Source organism: Balaenoptera ricei, chromosome 16, assembly GCF_028023285.1.
Source record: "Balaenoptera ricei isolate mBalRic1 chromosome 16, mBalRic1.hap2, whole genome shotgun sequence".
NCBI classification, from domain to species: Eukaryota; Metazoa; Chordata; class Mammalia; order Artiodactyla; family Balaenopteridae; genus Balaenoptera; species Balaenoptera ricei.
The window spans coordinates 31,053,900-31,075,432 of record NC_082654.1 but is presented as its reverse complement, the minus strand read 5'-3'; the positions used below and the strand labels follow the sequence as shown (position 1 = coordinate 31,075,432).

At 45.2% G+C, this 21,533-nt stretch overlaps 1 protein-coding gene across 6 annotated transcripts in view; it reads right to left on the bottom strand.

Moving 5' to 3' along the window:
- Positions 1-37: 37 nt before the first annotated feature.
- MMS19 (MMS19 homolog, cytosolic iron-sulfur assembly component) overlaps positions 38-21,533 on the bottom strand; it is a 32,149-nt gene continuing 10,653 nt past the window's right edge. The window contains exons 2-31 of one of the 6 annotated variants that reach the window (XM_059900406.1): positions 20,882-20,930; positions 18,808-18,908; positions 17,974-18,059; positions 17,532-17,606; positions 17,052-17,121; positions 16,541-16,669; positions 16,394-16,455; positions 10,456-10,542; positions 9,955-10,029; positions 9,471-9,548; positions 8,814-8,952; positions 8,410-8,564; positions 8,069-8,147; positions 7,528-7,653; positions 7,251-7,332; positions 6,845-6,945; positions 6,591-6,740; positions 4,934-5,089; positions 4,007-4,106; positions 3,420-3,522; positions 3,207-3,275; positions 2,853-2,979; positions 2,278-2,378; positions 2,078-2,134; positions 1,743-1,929; positions 1,342-1,424; positions 1,052-1,216; positions 910-969; positions 516-616; positions 38-435 (exon numbers count right to left, since the gene is read on the bottom strand). In XM_059900406.1, coding sequence (XP_059756389.1) covers positions 408-435; positions 516-616; positions 910-969; positions 1,052-1,216; positions 1,342-1,424; positions 1,743-1,929; positions 2,078-2,134; positions 2,278-2,378; positions 2,853-2,979; positions 3,207-3,275; positions 3,420-3,522; positions 4,007-4,106; positions 4,934-5,089; positions 6,591-6,740; positions 6,845-6,945; positions 7,251-7,332; positions 7,528-7,653; positions 8,069-8,147; positions 8,410-8,564; positions 8,814-8,952; positions 9,471-9,548; positions 9,955-10,029; positions 10,456-10,542; positions 16,394-16,455; positions 16,541-16,669; positions 17,052-17,121; positions 17,532-17,606; positions 17,974-18,059; positions 18,808-18,908; positions 20,882-20,930 — 2,981 coding nt within the window. In that variant the 3' untranslated portion in view covers positions 38-407. Of the gene's footprint in view, positions 436-515; positions 617-909; positions 970-1,021; positions 1,217-1,341; positions 1,425-1,742; positions 1,930-2,077; positions 2,135-2,277; positions 2,379-2,852; positions 2,980-3,206; positions 3,276-3,419; positions 3,523-4,006; positions 4,107-4,933; positions 5,090-6,590; positions 6,741-6,844; positions 6,946-7,250; positions 7,333-7,527; positions 7,654-8,068; positions 8,148-8,409; positions 8,589-8,813; positions 8,953-9,470; positions 9,549-9,954; positions 10,030-10,455; positions 10,543-16,393; positions 16,456-16,540; positions 16,670-17,051; positions 17,122-17,531; positions 17,607-17,973; positions 18,060-18,807; positions 18,909-20,881; positions 20,931-21,533 lie in introns of those variants that run through there. The other 5 variants (XM_059900408.1, XM_059900409.1, XM_059900410.1 and 2 more) reach the window with 5 other exon arrangements.

Here is a 21,533-nt window from a genome sequence, read left to right as displayed (position 1 = left end):
GGCAAAAGTGGAGAGAGGGAAATAACTGACGGCCCCATTACCAAAAGAATCTTTATTCTCCAGCAGGTACACACATGCCACCATCCCTGGTCCTCAGGGCCACACTCATCTGTATTCACCCTCAGCAGCATATCTCACTTTTTCTGACATATAAATGGAAAAGCCCCCAAACCAAGATCATTCTTCAAACACAAGTAGTCTCACACTCAGTTACTTCACAAATCCATTAGAAGTCAGGATTCCTATGTTTCTTGTACAGCCATGCGACAGAGGCCGAGCATTTGTGTGGTGTCTGTGGGAAAGGCAATCAGAAGCCAGTCATCTCCCTGCTTTGGGCGAGATGGCTTGATAGTTAGTAATTTCAGGTTGGAGTGTCTGTCAGAACAGTGTAGGCCAGGATGGAGGGCTCAGCTGCCAGGGCTCCCCAGCAGAAACCTGTAGGCAAAAAGAACGTTGACAGCATTAGTGGTGAGGCCCGTTTCAACCCCGTCTCTCCCCGTGACCTAAAAACTCACCATTCTCCCCTGGCTGACACTGCTTCCTTACGCACCAGTCTCTTCTTGTCATCCAGGGGTTTGGCTAAGGCCCGGATCACCTGCAGTTTGTACGGCAGCAGCTGTGGAGTTAGAGGAGCTAATCTTAGCCTTGTTCAACCAAGACAACCAAAAAAGCTGCTCTGACTCTACAACTAATACTCTTCCTATTCTTCTTTAGTGATTCCAGAGAATGCTGTGTGGCAGGCCGGCCATTCTGTTTCAGGGTAGTCAGGAAATCCTTGCCTATCTGTCCCCTACAGTGCGTACCTCAGTCACACAGCAGGGTGGCCAGTCCCTCTTGACTAAGGCAAAAAGGTCCCTCTGGCTCCTCTCAGAAGCTTCCAAGCCAGAGAGGGACATCTGCGGTACTCACCACGGGGGTGGGCAGGTGAGTAACAGCGTGCATACACTGCAGTGCCGCGACCCGGACAGCCTGGGACACAACCATAAGGAGGTGAGGGGACACCCACGAAGGGGAGACGTACAGGCCAAAGAGTTGTTGAGGCTCAACGCACCATGGAAGGGCTGGAGCTGAGGTTTAGGAACTTGGTGACGAGGGTGTCAATGTGGAGACTCATGACTTGGGGTGCTTCCAGTAGAAGAGGCTGAAGGCAGCTGAGGGTGGAGAGCTGTACCACAGAGTCGGGGCAGGACAGGGCCTCCAGCAGCAAGGAAAGCAGCTAAGGGGGCACAGGGAAGGTGGGATGACCACATCTTTGATGAGCCTGCTTCCCCTCCCCTTTCTGGCCCCAGCTGGGGGACAATGGCTCGGTCCCTGCTTAGAGGCTGTGACTGCGAGGCTTACCGTGGGCAGCTCCGGCAAGAGCACAGGCTTTGGTAGCCTGTTAAGTACATGAGACAGACCCTTCAGGTAATTTGGCTTCACATCTGGAAAAAATGGAAAAGCTTAGGGGAGAAACTGGGCTCAGACATAGAGCTTAAGAATTCAATTCTGATCTCTGGTGAAGCTGGGACATTAGCCTACAAAAAGTTCTTTTTTTAAAAAAAAGCCCCTCAAGCTCAGAATAGCCAAGATATGCCAATCAAAGGAAAAGAGTGGGTCAAGAATCTAGACGTTCAGCCCTTCAGGTACAGGTCACACTACAGCTCTAAAGAAGCACTCAGGTCCTAAATTATTTTGGAGACTGCGGCCTGACCAAAGGAGAGGTCTGTATATTTGAGGGCTTTCCTTTAGACTCTCCTCACCTCGAGGAGCAGCATGGAAGCCCCGGACCAAAGCAGGCACGTTATCCGTGAAGAACCGCTGGCGAAACATGATCCGCACTTCAGCATGGCCGGCACGAGTCAGCACATCAGTGCAGTCAGACATGAGCAGAGAGAAGCCATCAGCTGCTGCTGGGCCTAGTTCTGGATCACTCAGGAGGCCCATGAGCTGGAGAAAAGAGAGCCTTTGAGGTTCATCAGCGGGGAAGAATCTTAAATACCCAAGAGGAGGACAGTAGTCATTTTTGGGAAGAAGAGGATCGACAGCGAAGTTCCTGTTTAGGTCCTAGGTTCTGCTGTCTTCAGCAAGGACTTACCCGGTCTGTAAGGCAGGAGCTGAGAGGATGATATCTAAGCACTAGGGCCTTTGTGACCTGTTATCAGAGAGAAAGAGAACAGTTAGGGCATGACACTCAAACCCTGAGAAGCATGCATATGCTTCAGGGTTAAATGGAGAAATGCTATTTAACCAGACCAACTGCTCTCTGTCTAACCGGAATCCATTCCGACTCCTTACCCAGAGAAGCAGTGTGAAGGCCTGACTACGATAGGGCCCAGAGCTCAGGCCAGCCTCCACTTTGTCCACAGCCAGCTGTAGGAATTCATCCAGCTGTTGCCCTAAAAAGGAGGGAGGAAATGCTGATGCAGAGGCTACATATGTCCGTTTTACCAACAAAGGTGTAAATCATTTAAATGTAGAAGCCATTAGAAAAAACCAATATTGTTTTGGCTGTGGATTTGGCCCACTCAGCTCTAGGACGCCAGCATGAGAGCCTGGTATTCTCATAATGTAGGGGTGCTGGCATTCGAAAAAGAGTTGTCTACTTCTAATAAAGAATTACCCCTAATAGCTCTTTGTAGGGAATAGGATGACAGAACTAGATAGAGCACTCTGCTTGAAGCCCTTATCTTATGTCCTATAAAGCTCTGCCCAACTCTGGTCTTGACTCTTGTCCCACGGGCTGTCCCTTGGAAAGCCCTATTATTGATATATTAGCTAACTTCCGTTAAAAAGAGAATGAGAACTAAATGTCAAGATTTCATCAGAAGTTGATTCAGGGAGGCTCCCAACCCACAGCCTCACTCCAGTACCTGCAGGATGCTTGTTCAGAAGTCCTGCAAAGCACTTGGCAGCAGCAGTGGAGGAGAAGGGGCAGCTGTGGCAGCAGCTCAGCTCTAAAAGTTCCCGCATGAGTTGGTTCAGCTGAGGGATTTCCACCTATAGAAAACCTGGCCATGTCATGGACCCAGAGAACACTTGAACTCTAAGAGACACCCAGGAGAGAGTGGCAGCACGGGCCAGGGTGGATGGGAAATAAATCCTCCAGTGGGAAAAGCAGAAAATCAGCTTAGCTTGTGACAAATTTCAGCCCAGAAGTCACCCAGGATCCACCTCCCCTGGTCCGGGTTAAACTAGGGTACTCCCCAAATGTTGTGGTCACTTACATTTCGAGGCAGGGAGCAGACAAAGGCCATAAGCAGTGCAACCAGCCGCCTCTGCCCTGAGGAGCCATCCTACAGAGGAAGAAGAGCCCTATCAAGCCTGTCCTGCTAGCAAGAGGCTTGTCTGCCCTGATGATACCCATCCCAGGTTAGCCCTAAAAATTTGAAGGACAGAAGTCCCAAGATTCTCCCCCATCTGATCCATCAGACCCTTACCTGGAATGGTTGGAATCTTCCAGGGAAGCTGTTTTCAGGCAGGAAGGAGATGTTGCCATCCAAGAAGAGGGGCACAATGTGGGCGACACTCTGGGCAGCCAAGCTGGGGGTAGAGCACTAGGTGTCACCGAGGAGCCAGGGTTCTACAGCAGCCCTGGGGTTCCTGGTAGTCACTGAGTCCGTGGGCCAGAGCATGATCATTCACACCTTCAACAAATACTAATTCAGCACATGTTATATGCCAGGAACCATTCCTGTTCTAGGCCTTGGTGCTACAGCAGTGAACCAGACACATCAAATCCCTGTTCTCCTGGACCTTACGATCTAGCGAGAGAACTCAATGTGTATTTCAGGAGTGCTCCACAGGTGACTCTCATGCACATCTGCAGCTAAGAACCATTAGTCTGTGGCCCCCAGTCCATGATGCTAAAAGGCCCCTTCTTACTTTGCCAGCAAGACTTACAAAACAAAAGCTGCCTCCATGTTTCAATCTGGGTAAAAGGACAGCTCAAAAGGAAGTTATTTGCTGCTTCTTCCCAAGAATTCTATCCTCCCTGGGATCAAGTCACATCCATGATTATACTCACTCAGGGCTCAAGTGGGTGGTGGCAGTGCCAATGACAGACACCATGGCGGCCAAGACCTCATCCTGCAACAGCACTTTTTTCAGAACTGAGTGCTCCTTCTCTGCAAAATCAAAACACACACACACAATCACAGGCCATGACTATGGCTCAGACGATTAGGTCCTGTCATCATCATGACTCTGGGCCTTGACTCTAGTTACAAGAGGAGCAGTTTTTAAACTGTCCTCTAGTAGTGCTGTAGCCCTGAGAAGCAGCAAGGCACCAGAAGCAGGAGTGTGTAATGCAGGCCACAGGGAGCTCCCGAGAACTCTGTGCAGTCCTTTGACTGGGCAACAGTGGAAAATAAGGCTAGCTAATATGAACATTCTTAACATCAGAAATGTTAGTCTTTTCAAAAACTTAAAGGTAACATAGATTTATCTTCATGGGTCCTTTTATACAGCAGCTACCACACATACATACATTACTGTTGCCAAGCACTGCACATTAACTTATTTAATCCTTACCAACTACCCTGTGATATAGATATTACTCTCTATCAACCCCATAAAGTGAGGAGACAGAAGCTTAGAAAGGCTATCTTCATCCAAGTTGGCAAGTGGTAGAGTTGACCATGAAACCCAACCAGGTCTGCTTGACTCCAGAGCCTAATTCTAACTAATCTAATTACACAGCAATTAAAGGGGGAAAAAGTGTGCATCCTTTTGAGTGTTGCTAACACTAGTAGATTTTGGTTCCTGCCAAAGGTCAGCTTGGCACCCTCTGCTTGAAGTGAAATCTCATTATGTGGACACAGGATTCAAAAGAAGCCTCTGCTGGTACCAAATGCAATACCAGTGATACCCCGAGGGTGGCAGTGCTGTTCAACACTAGTGGAAGGCCGAGTCGGGAGGAGGGAGGAGGGAGGGGTGAGGTGGAGGAAGTTACCTGGCATGGAAGCCTGCACAGCCAAGGCAAGCAGGCAAGGTATAGCTGTCTGATGGAAATACCAGCAGCTCTCGGGGTCTTGCTGGCATTTTTCTGCCACCTGCTGGAGACTCTGACAGACAGCAATAACTTCACTTGTTCCTGCAACCGTATTCCCTGTGTGGTGAGAAAGTTCTCTGTAAGGTTTTCTTAAAAGCACCTCCAGGTCTGTCACATACAGAATGTGGGAAGAATAATCGAAGACGAGTAACTGAAGAGACCAAGAGTGTCTTATAAAGAGCCAAGTCATTTTATCCAAGAGCTGAGACCTGCCCAGCCAGCTCTGCAACAGAAGCATTCATACACAGCTGATCATTGAACAAGGCAGGGGTGAGGGGAGCCAACCCTCCTGTACAGTCGAAAATCCACCTGCAAGTTATAATGGTCCCTCTTTAAACAGTTCCTCCATATCTGCAGTTCTGCATCTATGGACTCAACCAACCACAAGCATGTTGTACTATAGTTTTTACTACTGAAAAAAATCTGTATACGTGGACCTGTGCTGTTCAGACTTGTTTTGTTCAAGGGTCAGCTGTACATTCTCATTTAGTTTTCATAACAACTCTCTTAGAAATATCATTTCCCCCATTTTATAGAGGAGGATGTGGAGTCTCAATAAATTACCAGTGGTTTTTCCAGGGTAACAGTGAAAAAGTCAGGAATCAAACCCAGGCTACGCTCTGAGTCCAGTGTTCTTTCTACTTTACATCAGGTGCTGGATCATCCACAAAGGGCTGGGCAGCGCAGAGTGGGGCACTTAGGGAATTAGTGAGGGCCCATGGTGTGCATGCACAGGTTCACAATAGCAATAGCTGCTGTCACTTACGTCACTTATGAGGAGCAGTGCTTCTCAAACTCCAGGGTATGTACAGGTTACTTGGAGATCCAGTTAAAATGCAGATTCTGATCAGTGGCGCCTGAGATTCTGCATTTCTAATAAACTCCCAGATAATACCCGTGCTACTGGTTGATGAACCCTATTTTGAGTAGCATGGCCTTACAGTGGTGCTTTTCTTTTCTTTTTTTAAAAAATTTTATTTATTTTATTTTTTTATTTTTGGCTGCGTTGGGTCTTCGTTGCTGCACGCAGGCTTTCTCTAGTTGTGGCGAGCGGGGGCTGCTCTTCGTTGCAGTGCGGGGGCTTCTCATTGCGGTGGCTTCTCTTGTTGCAGAGCACAGACTCTAGGTGTGTGGGCTTCAGTAGCTGTGGCGCACGGGCTCAGCAGCTGTGGCTCACGGGCTCTAGAGTGCAGGCTCAGTAGTTGTGGCGCACAGGCTTAGTTGCTCCGCGGCCTGTGGGATCTTCCCGGACCAGGGCTCAAACCCGTGTCCCCTGCATTGGCAGGCGGATTCTTAACCACTGCTCCGCCAGGGAAGTCCCCAGTGGTGCTTGTCAATGGACTCCGTGGGCATTCTTAATAACTGTTGCCCAAGTCTCATCCCTCCTCAGAGGCTGAATCAGTTGGACTAAGAACCACACATTCAGCACTTTTTAAAAGTTCCCATGTGACTCTTACTATAGCCACCACTGGAACCACTCCTTTAGAGGCATCAACTCCAAACCTGACTATGGTTCCCCCTTCAGCCCAATTCCTTGATGACTGTTCCTGGTAGTTACCTTTGTTCATCTGGCAGAGATGCTGCAGCAGAAGAGGCAGGGTCTCCTTGACAATACTGGCTTGTGTGGATATAGCTGACAAGGCCTGCAGACAGCGCCGATGCCGGGAGCATTTGGTGGGCCCATCCCCTCTAGCCACATCTGACTCCTCTGAAAGCAACCCAGGAGACAAGATTTCACTTTGTGATGGCAAGCATGAAGGCCCCCAAGCCTCCCTGGGAAGGGGCAAGCCACGGAAGATCAGAGACACATACCTATACACAGCTCCTCAGCAAGCTTGGGCACTAGGTGGCTGCTGAAGGCCGCAGGGTAGAGAGTGGCCAGGGTTCCTGATGCTTCCAGTGCTGCCACCCTGCTGGGGCACAAGGCAAATGAGCACTAGCTGAGCCTTGATCCATGGCTCTCTTGCCTAGGCCTGCCATTCGGCAGATTCAGGAGCGTGGGCTTCTGAGGCCACCCTGCTGAAGAGTAGGATTCCAGTACTTACACCACTAAGTTGGACTGGGCTTCTTAATGCCCAAGAAAAGAGAGCATTCCCACACCTCCAACTGGGTAGCAGCCAGAGCCAAGCACAGGGCCCACCTCCCCTACGGAAAGCCAAGGGTCAGAAGCACAGAGCCCTGGAACAGCTTGCTCGATCTCACTGCCTTATATTCTCACCAACTCTGGGAATCCTCCTCCAGGAAGCTCAGTCTGTGTAGGTGACCCACTGCCAGCTCCAAGTCCCCAGAAGACAGGAGATCTGTGCAGGAAGGAAACACGGGCCTCACCTTTCTTCCCCTGCAGCCATCACAACCCTTCCTAAAGTCCTATAAGAAGTCCCAAATCATCCCGAGTTGTAATGAGAACCAGGGAATTAAGATTGCTCTTCACTTAAGACAGAAAATCACAAGAAAGGGACCAATACTCCTATCTTTTCTCTTTCCCTTAAGTGTACCTGGCTGGGCACCCAAGACTGTGAGTGTACGGATGCCAACAAGCTGAAGCTGGGTGCTGGGGTCCGTCAGGGCCATGAATACCAGTGAGCACAGCTGGTCCTTGAAGCCACTCAGAGGCCTTTCATCTAGGAAGAGACAGAGTCCAGGTTAGAGGGAAACCCTATTCAGAAGTGATGCAAAGATAACCTGGGACAGATTTTTTTTTTTTTTTTTGCCGCGCTGCGTAGCATGTGGGATCTTAATTCCCTGACCAGGGATCGAACCCGTGCCTCCTGCGGTGGAAGCGCAGAGTCTTAAGCACTGGACCGCCATGGAATTCCCGGGGCAGATTTAAATAACTTAATCCATTGGGTATCTGGGAAGTACACTAGGAAAGAAATCAACAGGTCTCATCTGTTAAGTGTTCTCTTGGGCTACAACCTCAGAACAACAGGTCCACTGTTCTAGACTACTTCTCTGTAGCGCTCTTTGCCTGCCATCCTTTATAGGGCTATAGTGCTCAGCAGCCCCCAGGATACCACATCTAGAAGATGGCCTCACCCTTGTCTTCATAGCTCCATTTCTGTTGCAGCTTCAAGAAACCCAGGATCATTTCAAGGATTGTCCGCCGCTGGTTGCTCTGTAATGTTTTAAGGGGTATTCAAGTCAAAAAATACTTTATTTTTAAAGGATTTCAGTCCTGCTACTGCAGAATTGGGGAGAATTATCCTTGTACATAAGTGTCAGGAAAAGAGTGAACAAGGGAACCAGCAGCAGCTAATGGGAGCAAAACCCGAGATCTACTATATCTAGGCCCAAGCTCAATGCTTAGCGTTCTCTCTGTGAGAGAGCGATCCTGGCAAGGGGTCCCATCATTTCCCCAACAGATTCTGCTTTCTTACCTGACTGTGCTTGTGGAACTGTTCCAGCAGTAGGGGCAGCACGTTGCTGGTGATGTGGTCACAGGCCCGGGCAGACGCACCTGCAGCCGCCTGCAACAGTTTGGCACTAGGCCACACCAGTTTCATGTCTGGTTCACACAGATGGTGCCTGCAGTCTAGAGAGGCAGCACATCACAGACCTAGGGAGTAGGCTGAATGTTGCCTGGTTCCCCTGCAGGCCATAGAAGTTGGAGGCTGAGCCCCGGGACAGTTGGCTAGCAGTTACCACTTAAATTGCTTTCAATTCAAAGCAGGGCTCCAGCACCCAAATCACTGAACATGGGGGCCACTCATGAAAGGTCACTGGCCTTAAGGAATTTCTCTCTTGTGCTCACTCCCCTTTCTAGCTGCCATGGCCCCATTACCCTGTAGAATGTTGCTAAGGAAGGAGTCAAGGAGGTCCTCAGCATCAGCCCTCAGCACAGAGCGAGACAAACACGCAGTCAGGGAGTTAAGGGCCGCCAGGCCCTCGGCCTCTACCCGCTCACTTGCCGTCTGGAACACCTGTCAGGGAGGGATCCCATGGCTACTGAGGTGAGCCTGCACCAGCTGAAACCCCACCCACCTACTGCCTATTTCCTTTGCAGGAAGGGGGTGGTGAGAACCTCTGGGGCACAGCAATGGAAATTAACCCCCCAAATGAGTTTCTTCTCAATTGGTGTATTCTCACTAAGTCCTCAGTCCCACTAGGATTGATACACATACTTTTTGAGAAACTGAATACTGACTTTGAGCAGTGGTTGTTGGGAACCCCTTTCCTAGTCTCTTCCTCTCCCCCTCTACTCAGCATGACCTATGCTCCTTACCATGGAAGGACAGGAATTGGGCACTGGGCAAGACTGATCATGTGCCACCACTAAACAGCTGACCCTACCCTTGTCATTCAACTAGAAGTATGCCCCCTTGCTCTCTTGCTGAATAACCAAGCACAGCAATAGAGGGAAGAGGATACGGTGTGTTATTTCCCCTCGTGCCTGACAACCAGGAGTTAAAGGTAGTGAGTTTATCTAAGTAACACTCACCTCTCTGCGGATAGAAGCCCAAAGGCTGGGGAGGAAGTCCTTTAGTTCTTTCTGTCCGTACACAGCACAGCAAGCATTCTGCCAAGGAAAGCACAGGTAATGGCTATCTACACACTCAGACTTCCTAGGATATGCAGGCCCCTCAGCATAATGGCACCTGAAAGACCCTGGCTCTCAGCAGTAAAACCAGCAGGATTTCATAACCATCCTACCCAGGTCACTGAAAAACAGGAGCTTGTCCTGACTGATGGAAAACAAGCATGAAGAGGGAGCCCTGGTCAGCCTTTCCTCAGCTGCCACTCACTTACTACAGAACAAGACAAAATGCAACTGGGGGCTTTAGGTCAACATATAGGCCCGGATTCTGGGTATCCCTCTCTTGAGGCCAATGAACTATTTCCTGGCTCTCAATCAATTCATAATCCTTTAGCACCCCTAAATTGTCTAAAGACAGCTGGATCCTCAAAAGAGAACAATCACTCACTAGAGTCTGCAGAGAATCCAGCTTGGCACTCAGAATCTCGGAATCCACTTTCTCAATCAGCAGGGGGAGCAGGAACTGTGGGAGAGAAGGAAGAACTAAAGAGTGAGATATGGGTAGTCTTGCAGCCACACCAAGGCCAACCGTGTCCTCACTGCCACCAGTTCCCAGGGGTAGGTGTTACATCAAGGAGCTATACTCGAGTCGAGAGTTGTGACTGTAAACCAACCTCCCTCTCAATCCATGGCCAGACTCCCAGTGACCTGAAAAGTGGGCTAGCTGGCAAAGCTAAAGAATTTCAAAAGATAGCACCAAATAGGGATTGGTTTACTATTTTAAATGAAGAGATGGTGAAGTTCTTTACTTCGAAGGTCTGAAGACACTTGCAGGATGCCATACCCAAAAATGTATACTGCAACTTTCTTTTCCCCCATGCTTTTACTGTTCTTTCTTCAGACCCTTCTGTGGGTTGAGGCTACATATCCTAACTTTGGCTAGACCCACCTCAGCAAATCGCGGTGTAGAAGCCAGCACAGCTCGAAGACTCAGGATGAGATCTTCTCTCTGGATACCATGGGGATCATTAGGTGGCTGGAAAAGGGAGAAGGGGGCGTGGGTTTGTATAACTCTTCAGACCACCCCTGGACACAGGAGTGAACCTGGCAACCCTGCAGAATAGGGTGAGATTTACACCCAATCTGGCAGAAGTATGGTATGAGGCCCCAGCAGGAAGACTGCTTGCTCTTACATGTTCCTTGCGAATTTTTGTCTGTTGGGCATTTATCTTCTATCTGATCACACAGTTTCCATCTGATCTATCATCTCACCACTCAGAGATAAGCAGCCTTAACTTTCTGGTGCAACTTTCTTCTCTGTATATATAGTATTATGACAATGTGATTGGTAGACACTGTTTCCCTTTAAAATATATATACTTTTTAAAACTGTGATCTTTTGAATATATTTTCTGCAATCTATTTTTTCACTTAATACTAGGTACCTTTTTTCATGTTATTATTTTTTCATAGCATTAGTTTTAGTGGCTGATACTATTTCATTGTGTGGTTGAGTCACAGTTTATTTGGATAATCACCCTTTGATGGACATTTCTATTTTTTCACCCTTATAAAAAGCTGTAATTCTGGCATTATAAAAACATTCATGATTTCTGCATCAAGAAGGCAGATTTTTTTTTATTGAAGTATATAGTTGACTTACAATATTGTGTTAGTTTTAGGTGTACAGCAAAGTGATTCACTTATATACATATATATATATATTTCAGATTCTTTTCCATTATAGGTTATTATAAGATGCTGAACATAGTTCCCTGTGTTATACAGTAAATCCTTGTTGTTTATCTATTTTATATACAGTGGTATGTATCTGTTAATCCCGTACTCCTAATTTATTCCTCCTCACCTTCTTTCCCCTTTGGTAACCATAAAGTTTGTTTTCTATATCTTTGAGTCTGTTTCTGTTTTGTAAATAAATTCATTTATATTACTTTTTAGATTCCACATATAAGTGATATCATATAATATTTGTCTTTCTCTGTCTTACTTTACTCAGTATGATATCTCTAGGTCCATCCATGTTGCTGCAAATGGCATTATTTCATTCTTTTTTATGGCTGAGTAGTATTCCATTGCACGTGTGTGTGTGTGTGTGTGTGTGTGTGTGTGTACACACACACACGCACCCCCCCCCCATCTTTATCCATTCATCTGTTCATGAACGTTTAGGTTGCTTCCATATCTTGGCTCTCGTAAATAGTGCTGCTATGAACACTGGGGTGCATGTATCTTTTCAAATTAGAGTTTTCATCTTCTCTGGATATATGCCCAGGAGTAGGATTGCTGGATCATATGGTAGCTCTATTTTCAGTTTTTTAAGGAAACTCCATACTGTTTTCCATAGTGGCTGCACCAATTTACATTCCCACCAACAGTGCAGGAGAGTTCCCTTTTCTCCACAACTTCTCCAGCATTTATTATTTGTAGACTTTTTGATGATGGCCATTCTGACAGGTGTGAGGTGATACCTCATTGTAGTTTTGATTTGCATCTTTTCATGTGCCTTGGCCACGTGTATGTCAAGAAAGCACACTGAAAACATACATCAGATTTTCCTTTTCTCTTTAGAAACCCCACCAAAAATACAGTAAAGGGATTTTCCTTTCTTTTCTTTCTTTTCTTTTTTTTTAAAGCTATAAAGCTGAAGGTTGAAGAGAACAGGATAAGGGATGTTAGCAACAAAACTGTAGAAGGTGAAAAGCAGATGGATAAGAAGAAAATGACTTAGCAGAGCCAAGACAACAGAATCCTCAGTAGGCTTGGGGAATGCTCAGTAACTCCCCATATACACCACAGTCTCCTCAAAAAGCTTCGCAACCAGCAGTACCAGGTACCTTTGGAATTGGGAGTGGGGTTGGAGAAGCAATCTGACCTCCGAGATTGCCTCTCAAGTCCTCCTTAGCTGCAGTAGAATCTGGAGGTTTAATTCTTTAGAGAGGGTAAGACAGAGGTCTAGTCTTAGAGATGTAGGTGCAGCTGAGGGCCTGGGTGCTGAATCAAAAGAGGTCTAAGTGGGAATTCCCTGGTGGTCCAGTAGTTAGGACTCAGTGCTTTCACTACCAGGGCCCGGGTTCAATCCCTGATTGGGGAACAGCACGGCAGGAAAAAAAAAAAAAAAAAGAGGTCTAAGTGATACAGTATTGAGTACTGAGATTTTCCAACCCCTTCCAGCCCTATTTGCTTGTAGCCAGACTTCTCCCTCTAGGCAGATCTAAGGTCTTTTTCTAGAAGAACCTGACTAGCCCAAGAGGAAGAATACACTGGGGGTTCCCAAACTGTCCATGTAAGCCACTATACAGGGAAGTTCATCCTCAGCCAGCCCATTCCCTGTGCTCAGAGCTCCCACTCAACTTTATAATTCTCACTGTAAAACACGTGCAAACTCCCAAGGATTACCAGATATCTGAAGAAAGCCTCTAACCTGGAAATAGAGACCAAAAACAAACAAAAAAAAACTCGGAGGAAACAAAGACCACATATGTGGGGAGAGTTTTCAAAAACAGTAAGAAAGTAATTCATTCATGGATTAAATAAGAACAGAATGCTAAAGAAAAAAAGACCACCAGTCTTAACCTGGTGGTCCAGCAGTTAAGACTCTGAGCTCCCAATGCAGGGGGCCCGGGTTCGATCCCTGGTCAGGGAACGAGATCCTGCATGCCGCAACTAAGAGCCTGCATGCCGCAACTAAAAGCTCCTGCACGGTGCAACTAAAGATCCCGCATGTGGCAACAAAGATCCTGTGTGCCGTGACTAAGACCCAGTACAGCCAAATAAATAAATATTTAAAAAAACAAAACAAAAGACATTCAAGAGATCATCAAAAATGACAATAAAAGGCCCTGGGAAAATATCCATCAACAGAGGAATGGATAAAGAAGATGTGGTACATATATACAAAGGAATATTACTCAGCCATAAAAAGGAATGAAATTGGGTCATTTGTAGAGATGTGGATGGACCTAGAGAGTGTCATACAGAGTGAAGTAAGTCAGAAAGAGAAAAGTAAATATCGTATAATAATGCATGTATGTAGAATTTAGAAAAATGGTATAGATGATCTTATTTGCAAAGCAGATATAGAGACACAGATGTAGAGAACAAATGTATGGATACAAAGGGGGAAAGGGGTGGGGTGGGAGGAATTGGGAGACTGGATTGACACATATATATTATTGATACTATGTATAAAATAGACAACTGATGGGAACATACTGTATAGCACAGGGAACTCTACCTAATGCATTGTGGTAACCTAAATGGGAGGGAAGTCCAAAAGGGAAGGGGATATCTGTATGTGTGTGGCTGATTCATTTTGTTGTGCAGTGGAGGCTAACACAACATTGTAAAACAACCATACTCCAATAAAAATTAATTAAAAAAAAAACGGTGCTGGGAAATTCAAAGCATGAGTGCAGAAATGAGAAACAAAATCAATAGAAGGGGTTAATAGGAGATGTGCTAGTCCTGGCCTTTCTGCCCTCAGAGCCATTCCTTGGGCTGACCACTGCAGGCTACATTTCCCAGGCTCCCATAATGGCCTGGGTTCAGCCAATGGGAAGCACTTGTAGAAGAATGAAGGTCAGAAGGAAAGGAAAACCCAGGGCATTTCTTCCCATTTCTCCAATTTAGTGGGCGCTTTCAGCATTGGCAGCATCTCCTCCATGGCTCCAGCTCCTACTGATAGGCCTATGTTTTTGTCATACTGTCAGCCCCTGAGGTCCAGTAACATCAACTCTTCCCTTTGTCCCTCCAGCCAAGGGGTGGTAATGGCTTCCTGCTATTGATAGGTTACCTCACTATCCCGTTTGGCTTCTCAGCTTTCCCACAACTTGTATAAACAATTTCCTGCATTAAATTATTTCTGTTTTAAATACCAAAGTGATTTCTGCTTTCATGCCTGGACTTTGACTGATAGAAAAGATAAAACTGTAGAATTTTCTTATAAACTAACAAAAAGGTAGAGGTAAGAAATATGAAAGAAAAATAAGAGATTCAGAGGTCTAACAGAAGATTGATAGGAGTTCCAAAAGGAAGGAACAGAGAAAACAGAGGGAAAGAAGTCATCAATGAAAGAATGCAAGAAAATTTCCCAGAACTGAAGGACATGAGTTTCCAGATTGATGGGACCTACCAAGTACCCAATACAATGCATGAAAACAGACCCGTACTAAGGCACATAATTGTGAATTTTCAATATATTGGGGGAAAATAATCAAAACTTAAAAGCTTCCAGAAAAGAGGAAAAAAAGTGACCATAAAGTTTTGCAAATCAAAAAGAATTTAGACTTCTTCACAGCAACTGAAAATTAGAGGTAAATGTAGCAATGCCTTCAATTTCATACCCATATTGTCAATAAGTGGGAGGAAAGAATGAAGACATTCTAGATTTACAAAAATCTAAAAATTTTCACTCTTTTTACACACTGGGGAAGCTAATAAGGGATGTGCACCACCAAAATGAGGGAGTAAACTATAAAATAAGAAGTACATAAACCCAGGAGATAAGAGAACCAATCCAAGAGAAAAGACAAAGGAATCCCTAGATGATGGTAAAGGAAGATTGTCTACTCTGCATTAAGAGTAGGAAGCAACCAGTTAAGACTGTATGGCCAAGTTAAGAATTTTTACATTTTTAAGTCATTGAAAAAAAATCAAAAGAATAGTATCTTGTGACACATGAAAATTATATGAAATTTAAATTTCCGCGTCCATAAATAAAGTTTTATTGCAATATAGCCACTGTACCACATTCCAGTGTCTATGGCCGTTTTTGTGCTAGAACAGCAGAGGTGAGGAGTTTCAACAGAGACCATATGGCCTGCAAAGTCTAAAATAGTAACTATCTGGCCCTAACAGAAAAAGTTTGCTGACCCCTACACACAGAATAGGAACCATCACTTATACTGATGTGATCCACTATGAGGATGGCAAATGGCCAAAACAGATTGGTAAGACCAGAAAGAATATTTCTAACATAAATTGTTACACTAAAAGCCAGGTGTCCCTATTTAAAAGGCTTAAGTTCTTCTGAGAAGAAACAGTGATACTGATTACAAAAGAGATGAAAAGAATATCAGAGAGGTGGTCCCAAGCAATTGATGTCAACTAGAATAAGCTGGTAAGAAATTCCCTATGGCAAAAATGGCTGTGTATCTTTAAAGGCAGTGAGAGTCAATGCTCCAATGTAGTTTGGTATGCTGTGGTACAACTCCTTTCATTTTTTCCAAATCACTAATGCTTGCAGTACACATACCCACGCATACCCATATAGTGATGAGACCCTGAGTATTTGGAAAAAGAAGGAAAATCAAGATGCAGAGTGGGAGGAAGGTCTAGGGCATCAGAGCAAACACCTCCTGTACACACTATGCTCAACTGTGTCATCTTTGTTTAGTCAATTTGTTTCTACTGCCTGAGATGCACCCTCAGAATCCAGGATCATATCCTACAAATCCTTCAGAAACCAACTGAAATCTTATCTTATCTGTGAAGTCAGTTCCTGCCTACTCTAGCTCACACTAAACTCTGTCTTCTTTGAACAATTATAACACCACTTGTTTTGGTCCACAATCTCTTACTGTTACTTAAATGTTTCAACTTTCAAGGACATGAATCGTGTTATACAATCCTGCAGTTCTAAGCACTACATACAGTGTCAAGGAGTCTCCCAAATCCCTGCCGAATTGAACCCTTCCTCCCATGGCAAATGTTTTTCCATTTCCCAGTTTACTAAAACGTTAAGTTCTTGAGGGCAGGGATTGTTTCTTTTGTTCACCCTGCACCCTCAGGGCCTAGAACTGGGCTTGGCACATAACAGACACTCAACAAATATTTCAATGAGTGAATGAATGAAAGGTACTACTTACAGGGGTAAAATCAATAGGGAAGTAACAGGATGTCACTTCAAACAACTCCTCCACAAAGGGTCCTAAGGCAACAGAGAAAGAATGAGGACTTATAAGCCTCTCATCTGACAAGCCCCAACCAGCTAATTCAAGGCTACAAGGGTGTACCCAGGCTATAGTCTCTGGAGATGAGGTCATGGACGATGCGGAAGGCCACCAGAAGATTACGGGGATCCTTTTCCCCATCCATCACCTGGATGAAGCCAAAGGTGAAATCAGCTCCTAGGCCCTTCAGCTCTGCGGAGGAGAGAAAAAGATCATTACTGTCCCATGGGAGAGAAAGCTGGGCTTTCTTCTGGCCTGTGTTTTCCCTCTGCTATCACTGCCTTTCCTGCCTCCCAGAGCAGGCCCTTTCTGTTTTCCTATTCCAAGAGAGTTCTCAGTGAAGAGAAGATGTGCGACAATACATAACTGTTACAGAGGTAAGAATTTAAAACATCAGCTCAAACTCCACCCTTTCTTTACTTTCCTGGGGAGTAAGTGGCTCCCAGTTTCCCTTTATCATCCTCTCAAAGTACTGGCTCTTCTATATCACCCCTGGGCTAAAATGAGTCCTGGTAATGGGGGGAAAAAAAGATGTGCTCACTTTTCAGATTTTCCAGAGAGCCCTGCCTCTTACCTTCTTCCCGGGTTCGCATGAAGTTGGTGATGATACTGTAGACTGTGTGTCGGTCCACCTGTGGCAGGGACTTGGTAGGAGAGACAGGAAGTAAGTAAAGAAAGTGCCCAAAGAATACCTCAGCTGACAAAACTACTTCCTGCTTCACAATCTCTAAGTGGACAGTTCTCTTTACAGCAGTATAAGATGAACCTCAGAGGAAATGTAGAGAAAGGATATGGCTGTTGCCCAGCAGTCCAGCAGTGGAACCGATAACCAAAACCTGTCTGCTGTATGCCTTACTTTAAGTGTAAGAGGACACAGGTCAGACATAATGGCATGCCTCACTCTCCTTATACAGTAGCAAGGGATAGCATGTGAACATGGTCAAAGACCTGAAAGAGTTCAGAACTTAGAAGGCAATTTTTTTTGCCATCTAATTCTAGTTATGTCAATGGCTGGGAGATAGAGGAGAATACCAAGGTGACTGTTATCACTCACCTGTACGTGGACCTCCTGGAAGATGGCTTTAAGCACGGAGACAGCCAGCCCTGGGGGCAGGGCCACACACAGGCTCTGGGGGAGAAGAGAAGTGTGAGCACAGAGGGAATTCTGGGAATTCTAGCACAGCCTTCAAGACACAAGCCTAAAACAGGGCTATTTAGCTACAGTGGGAATCACAACATCCAAGTTTGGGAAGAAGTGCTAACAGTGAGAAACATGGTCCCTTTTCTCAAGTTGATTAGGTCTCTGCAGCTCCTTCCAGTTTGGCTTTGAATTCCAGTCTCCAAAGGATACTTTTACTCTACAAACTAAAAACAGAAGTGGAGCTGGCTGAGACTAGTTTAGTCAGCACTTGAAGTCTTTCCCTCTAAGGGGAAGGAGAGAATTCACTGGAAATAGGTTCCTGCAAACACGGTATGTAATACAAAAAAGAACTCACAAGTGCCCTCAAACCCTGCAGGACAGACGGGATCACAAGATGATGGTCCTTCAGCCGGTTCTCGTAGAATAGGATCAAGTGTACCACTGCACAGACCAGAAATTCAGCCATTAGTTTACACAGGCTGGAGGAGGGCCCACTGGCTTTGCTCCTTCCCGAAGTTTATAAGGGCTGTTCCTGCTTGGGCTTCACTACAAATTTTCTCCTTCACCGAGAGATATGTCCCAAGCCCTCCCATTTGAGGGTGCCTTCCTTGATCTGTCAGCAAAATAGGTGAACATCTTTTATTATCCATTCCCACTAGGTCACAATCAAACCCATTCTCAAGCCGAGAACTGCCTTTCTACAGAACTTGGGTTGGCAAATTTTCTCAAAGGGCCAGATAGTAAATATTTTAGGCTTGTAGGACATAGTATGTCAAAACTACTCAACTGGGCCACTGTAACATAAAAGCAGCATACACAATAGGTAAATAAATGGGCATGGCTAGATGCTAATAAAGCTTTATAGAAGATAAATAAGTTGTTGGCTTTTTTCCTCAGGACTTCAAAACACTTTGATATTTCATTACTTTTCCACTCCATCTATAAAACACTATTTTGTCCATTTTACGAAGAGGGGAAGATATACTGAAAAAAACTGTCTAAGGCTACATTTGAAATCCATGTGTCTTGTGTCTCAATTCTTATCTTCTCTGCCACATATACCAGTGAGGAATGAAGACCCTGAATTAGGAGTTCATAGATACCTTATGTCCTCCCTCCCTCCCTGTAAAGCTGGCTTGAATAGACAAGCAAGGCCTTGGCTCAGCACTCCTACTAGCGATGCCAGTACCTTCCTTCTCCAGGAGCAAGGAGTGACACTGCAGTAGCACCTGTGACAAAAGCTGGATTCCTCGTGCCCGAGTTCGGGGTTCTGGATTCTCTAGAGAGGACCTGGGGTAAAGTAAGATAGAGACAGCCTGACATTACCCAGTTCAAACTTTTGAAGTAAATATTTCGCAATTAGTCACACTCACGCCCTGGGCATGGAAGCCAGCCCAGGAAGGTATTCTGGAGGTGCTTAGCATTACAGACAACACTAAGGCCAATCCCCAGAATGACCTGGCATCATTAGAGGCATATGTGACACCACAGCCAACAGAAGTGTCCATCTCCAGGCACTGACTGGGCATGGGGCTTACTCCTTCTCATACAACTGTGACATTCCTCTGAAACACAGCTTAGCAGCTAACCACAGGGCTCAAGAGATGATTGGCAGCTGCAGCTTCTACCAAAACAGGAGGAGAATAAATATATCACTGTTAAAGCAACCACTATAGTCTTAGGGACCATATCGTCTTTATAACTGGAAGACCATTATGGTCTTTATAATTGGAAGTTTACAAAGTTAAGATGGTCAGAGTAAAGGTTTTAACTATTTAGGATTATTGATATGGGAGGACCTAGGCTGAAGCAACAAGGAGGTGATTTATCTTCAAAACAAATCACAGGGATTACATTTAGACATACCAGAAGGAATCTAAGTAAATGCAGGAGGTAGAAGACTTCTGAAGGAGAACTGGCCAGGATACATGAGTGTAACCTCAGGGTTAAGAGTATCTATAGCTAGGGGTAATGGGGCAAAAAGAAGCTCACTCTTGACGGGATCCTTAGGATAGGAACTTACAGAAAGGTAGAAGTAAAAAACTGTGCATTTAAAAATGGACCAAGGCACACAAATTCTCATAGCAGCATTACTCAGAAAAGCCAAAATGTGGAAACAACTCAGATATCCCTCAACTGATGAATGGTTAAACAAAATGTGGTATATCCATATAACAGAATATTGTTCAGCAAGAAATGAAGTACTGATACATGCTACAACAGGGATGAACTTTGAAAACATTATGCTAAGTGAAAGAAGCCAATCACAAAGGTTACATATTACTGTATAATTCCATTTATATGAAATTTTCAGCATAGGCAAATCCACAGAGACAGAGTAGATTAGTGGTTGCCAGGGGCTAGGAAGAGAAAGAAATGGGGAGTGATTGCTAATGGGCATGGGGTTTCTTTTTGGGGTGATGAAAATGTCTTAAAATTGACCGTGATAAGGGTCGTACAAATCTGTGAATACACACTTTAAAATGGTGAACTTTATGATAGATAAATTGTATCTCGATAAAGCTGTTATTTAAAAAAAAATGGACGAAGGCCACAACAACATGAGTAGAAAGGCCAAAAGGTCTCTTATGTGGGAAAAATGCATAATGGTGACCTACTCCCCCACCCTCTCCCCAATTTTCTAGTTTTTTCTGTTTTAGAAGACATGCTAGCCATGACAGTTAGCAACCTTCGCTACTAAGACTTGTCAATTTAAATGGTCTACCAAGTACGAAATATGAGGAAAGCAGACATTAGACTACAAGCATATAGTTCCTCTGGAGCTTGGAATATCTGGTGGTAACAGTGGTATTCCAGCTGTTTTTCCAAGCCTTTTCCTATAGTGGGGAACCTGGTGCAAGGTCAGCCTCTTGACCACTCCCCAGGCTGGGCTCACAGCAGGTCTGAGTCAGATGCAGGCTGACTAGAATCCTATGGGGGAGGGTGGGTCTAAAGAAGCAGAAGAGAAATCCCAGCTCTAATTAACTAACAGTTGATGGCTTTCAACCACCCATCTCAGCCTAAACCGGTGGGCTGACCCAGGAGCCAATGTGACCCACAGGCAGTGTTCCCAACACTTCCTTAGGGGCCTCAGTCAGGTGGCAAGAATCATTTTTCAGGAGAAACACTGGCTTAGCCTGAGGTACTGATATGGGAGGGGGAGGAGGGTGTTGGGCTACAGTAGGAGAAATTCAGGACAAAATAACTTTTTCAGAGTGCAGCGCCAGGGCTGGAGACGGGTATTCTAGAGCAGAGGCTCTTACCCAAGGGCTTCCACCACTTGTAACACCGTATAGTTTCCAGATTTCACATCTAAAGGAAAGAAGAAAAAGAAATCTGAAAAAACAAAAATAAAACTCCATCCCAGGGTTCAATGGCTCTAATTACCAATGTTTTTGCCTACCCTAGGGCTTACACCATGGGGCCCGCCGTGCTTGCCAAGGGCCTCTCCTACATGAGAGGCATTTCTGTAACACTTCAAATATGCAGCTCCAAGTATAAAAACTGAAAAGAAAGTCAATATATCATTTGCAGGTAACCTGTTTATCTAGAAAATCCAAGAGACATAAATGAAAAAAATACTACAAACGAAATAATTCATTAGGGTGGCTAGGTACAAAATTAATATGAAATTAAGAACTTTCACATACACACATACAATAGCCTGAAAAATTATATAAAGGAAAAAGGAGCCTATTTACAATAGCGACAAATAAAAATTTAAAAAGAGAGAGAGAGAAAAATACCTAGATATAAACTTAACAAAAAATGTGAATATCTGGGGACTTCCCTGGTGGCTCAGTGGTTAAGAATCTGCCTGCCAGTGCAGGGGACACAGGTTCAATCCCTGCTCCGGGAAGGTCCCACATGCCGTGGAGCAACTGAACCCGTGTGCCACAACTACTGAGCCTGCAC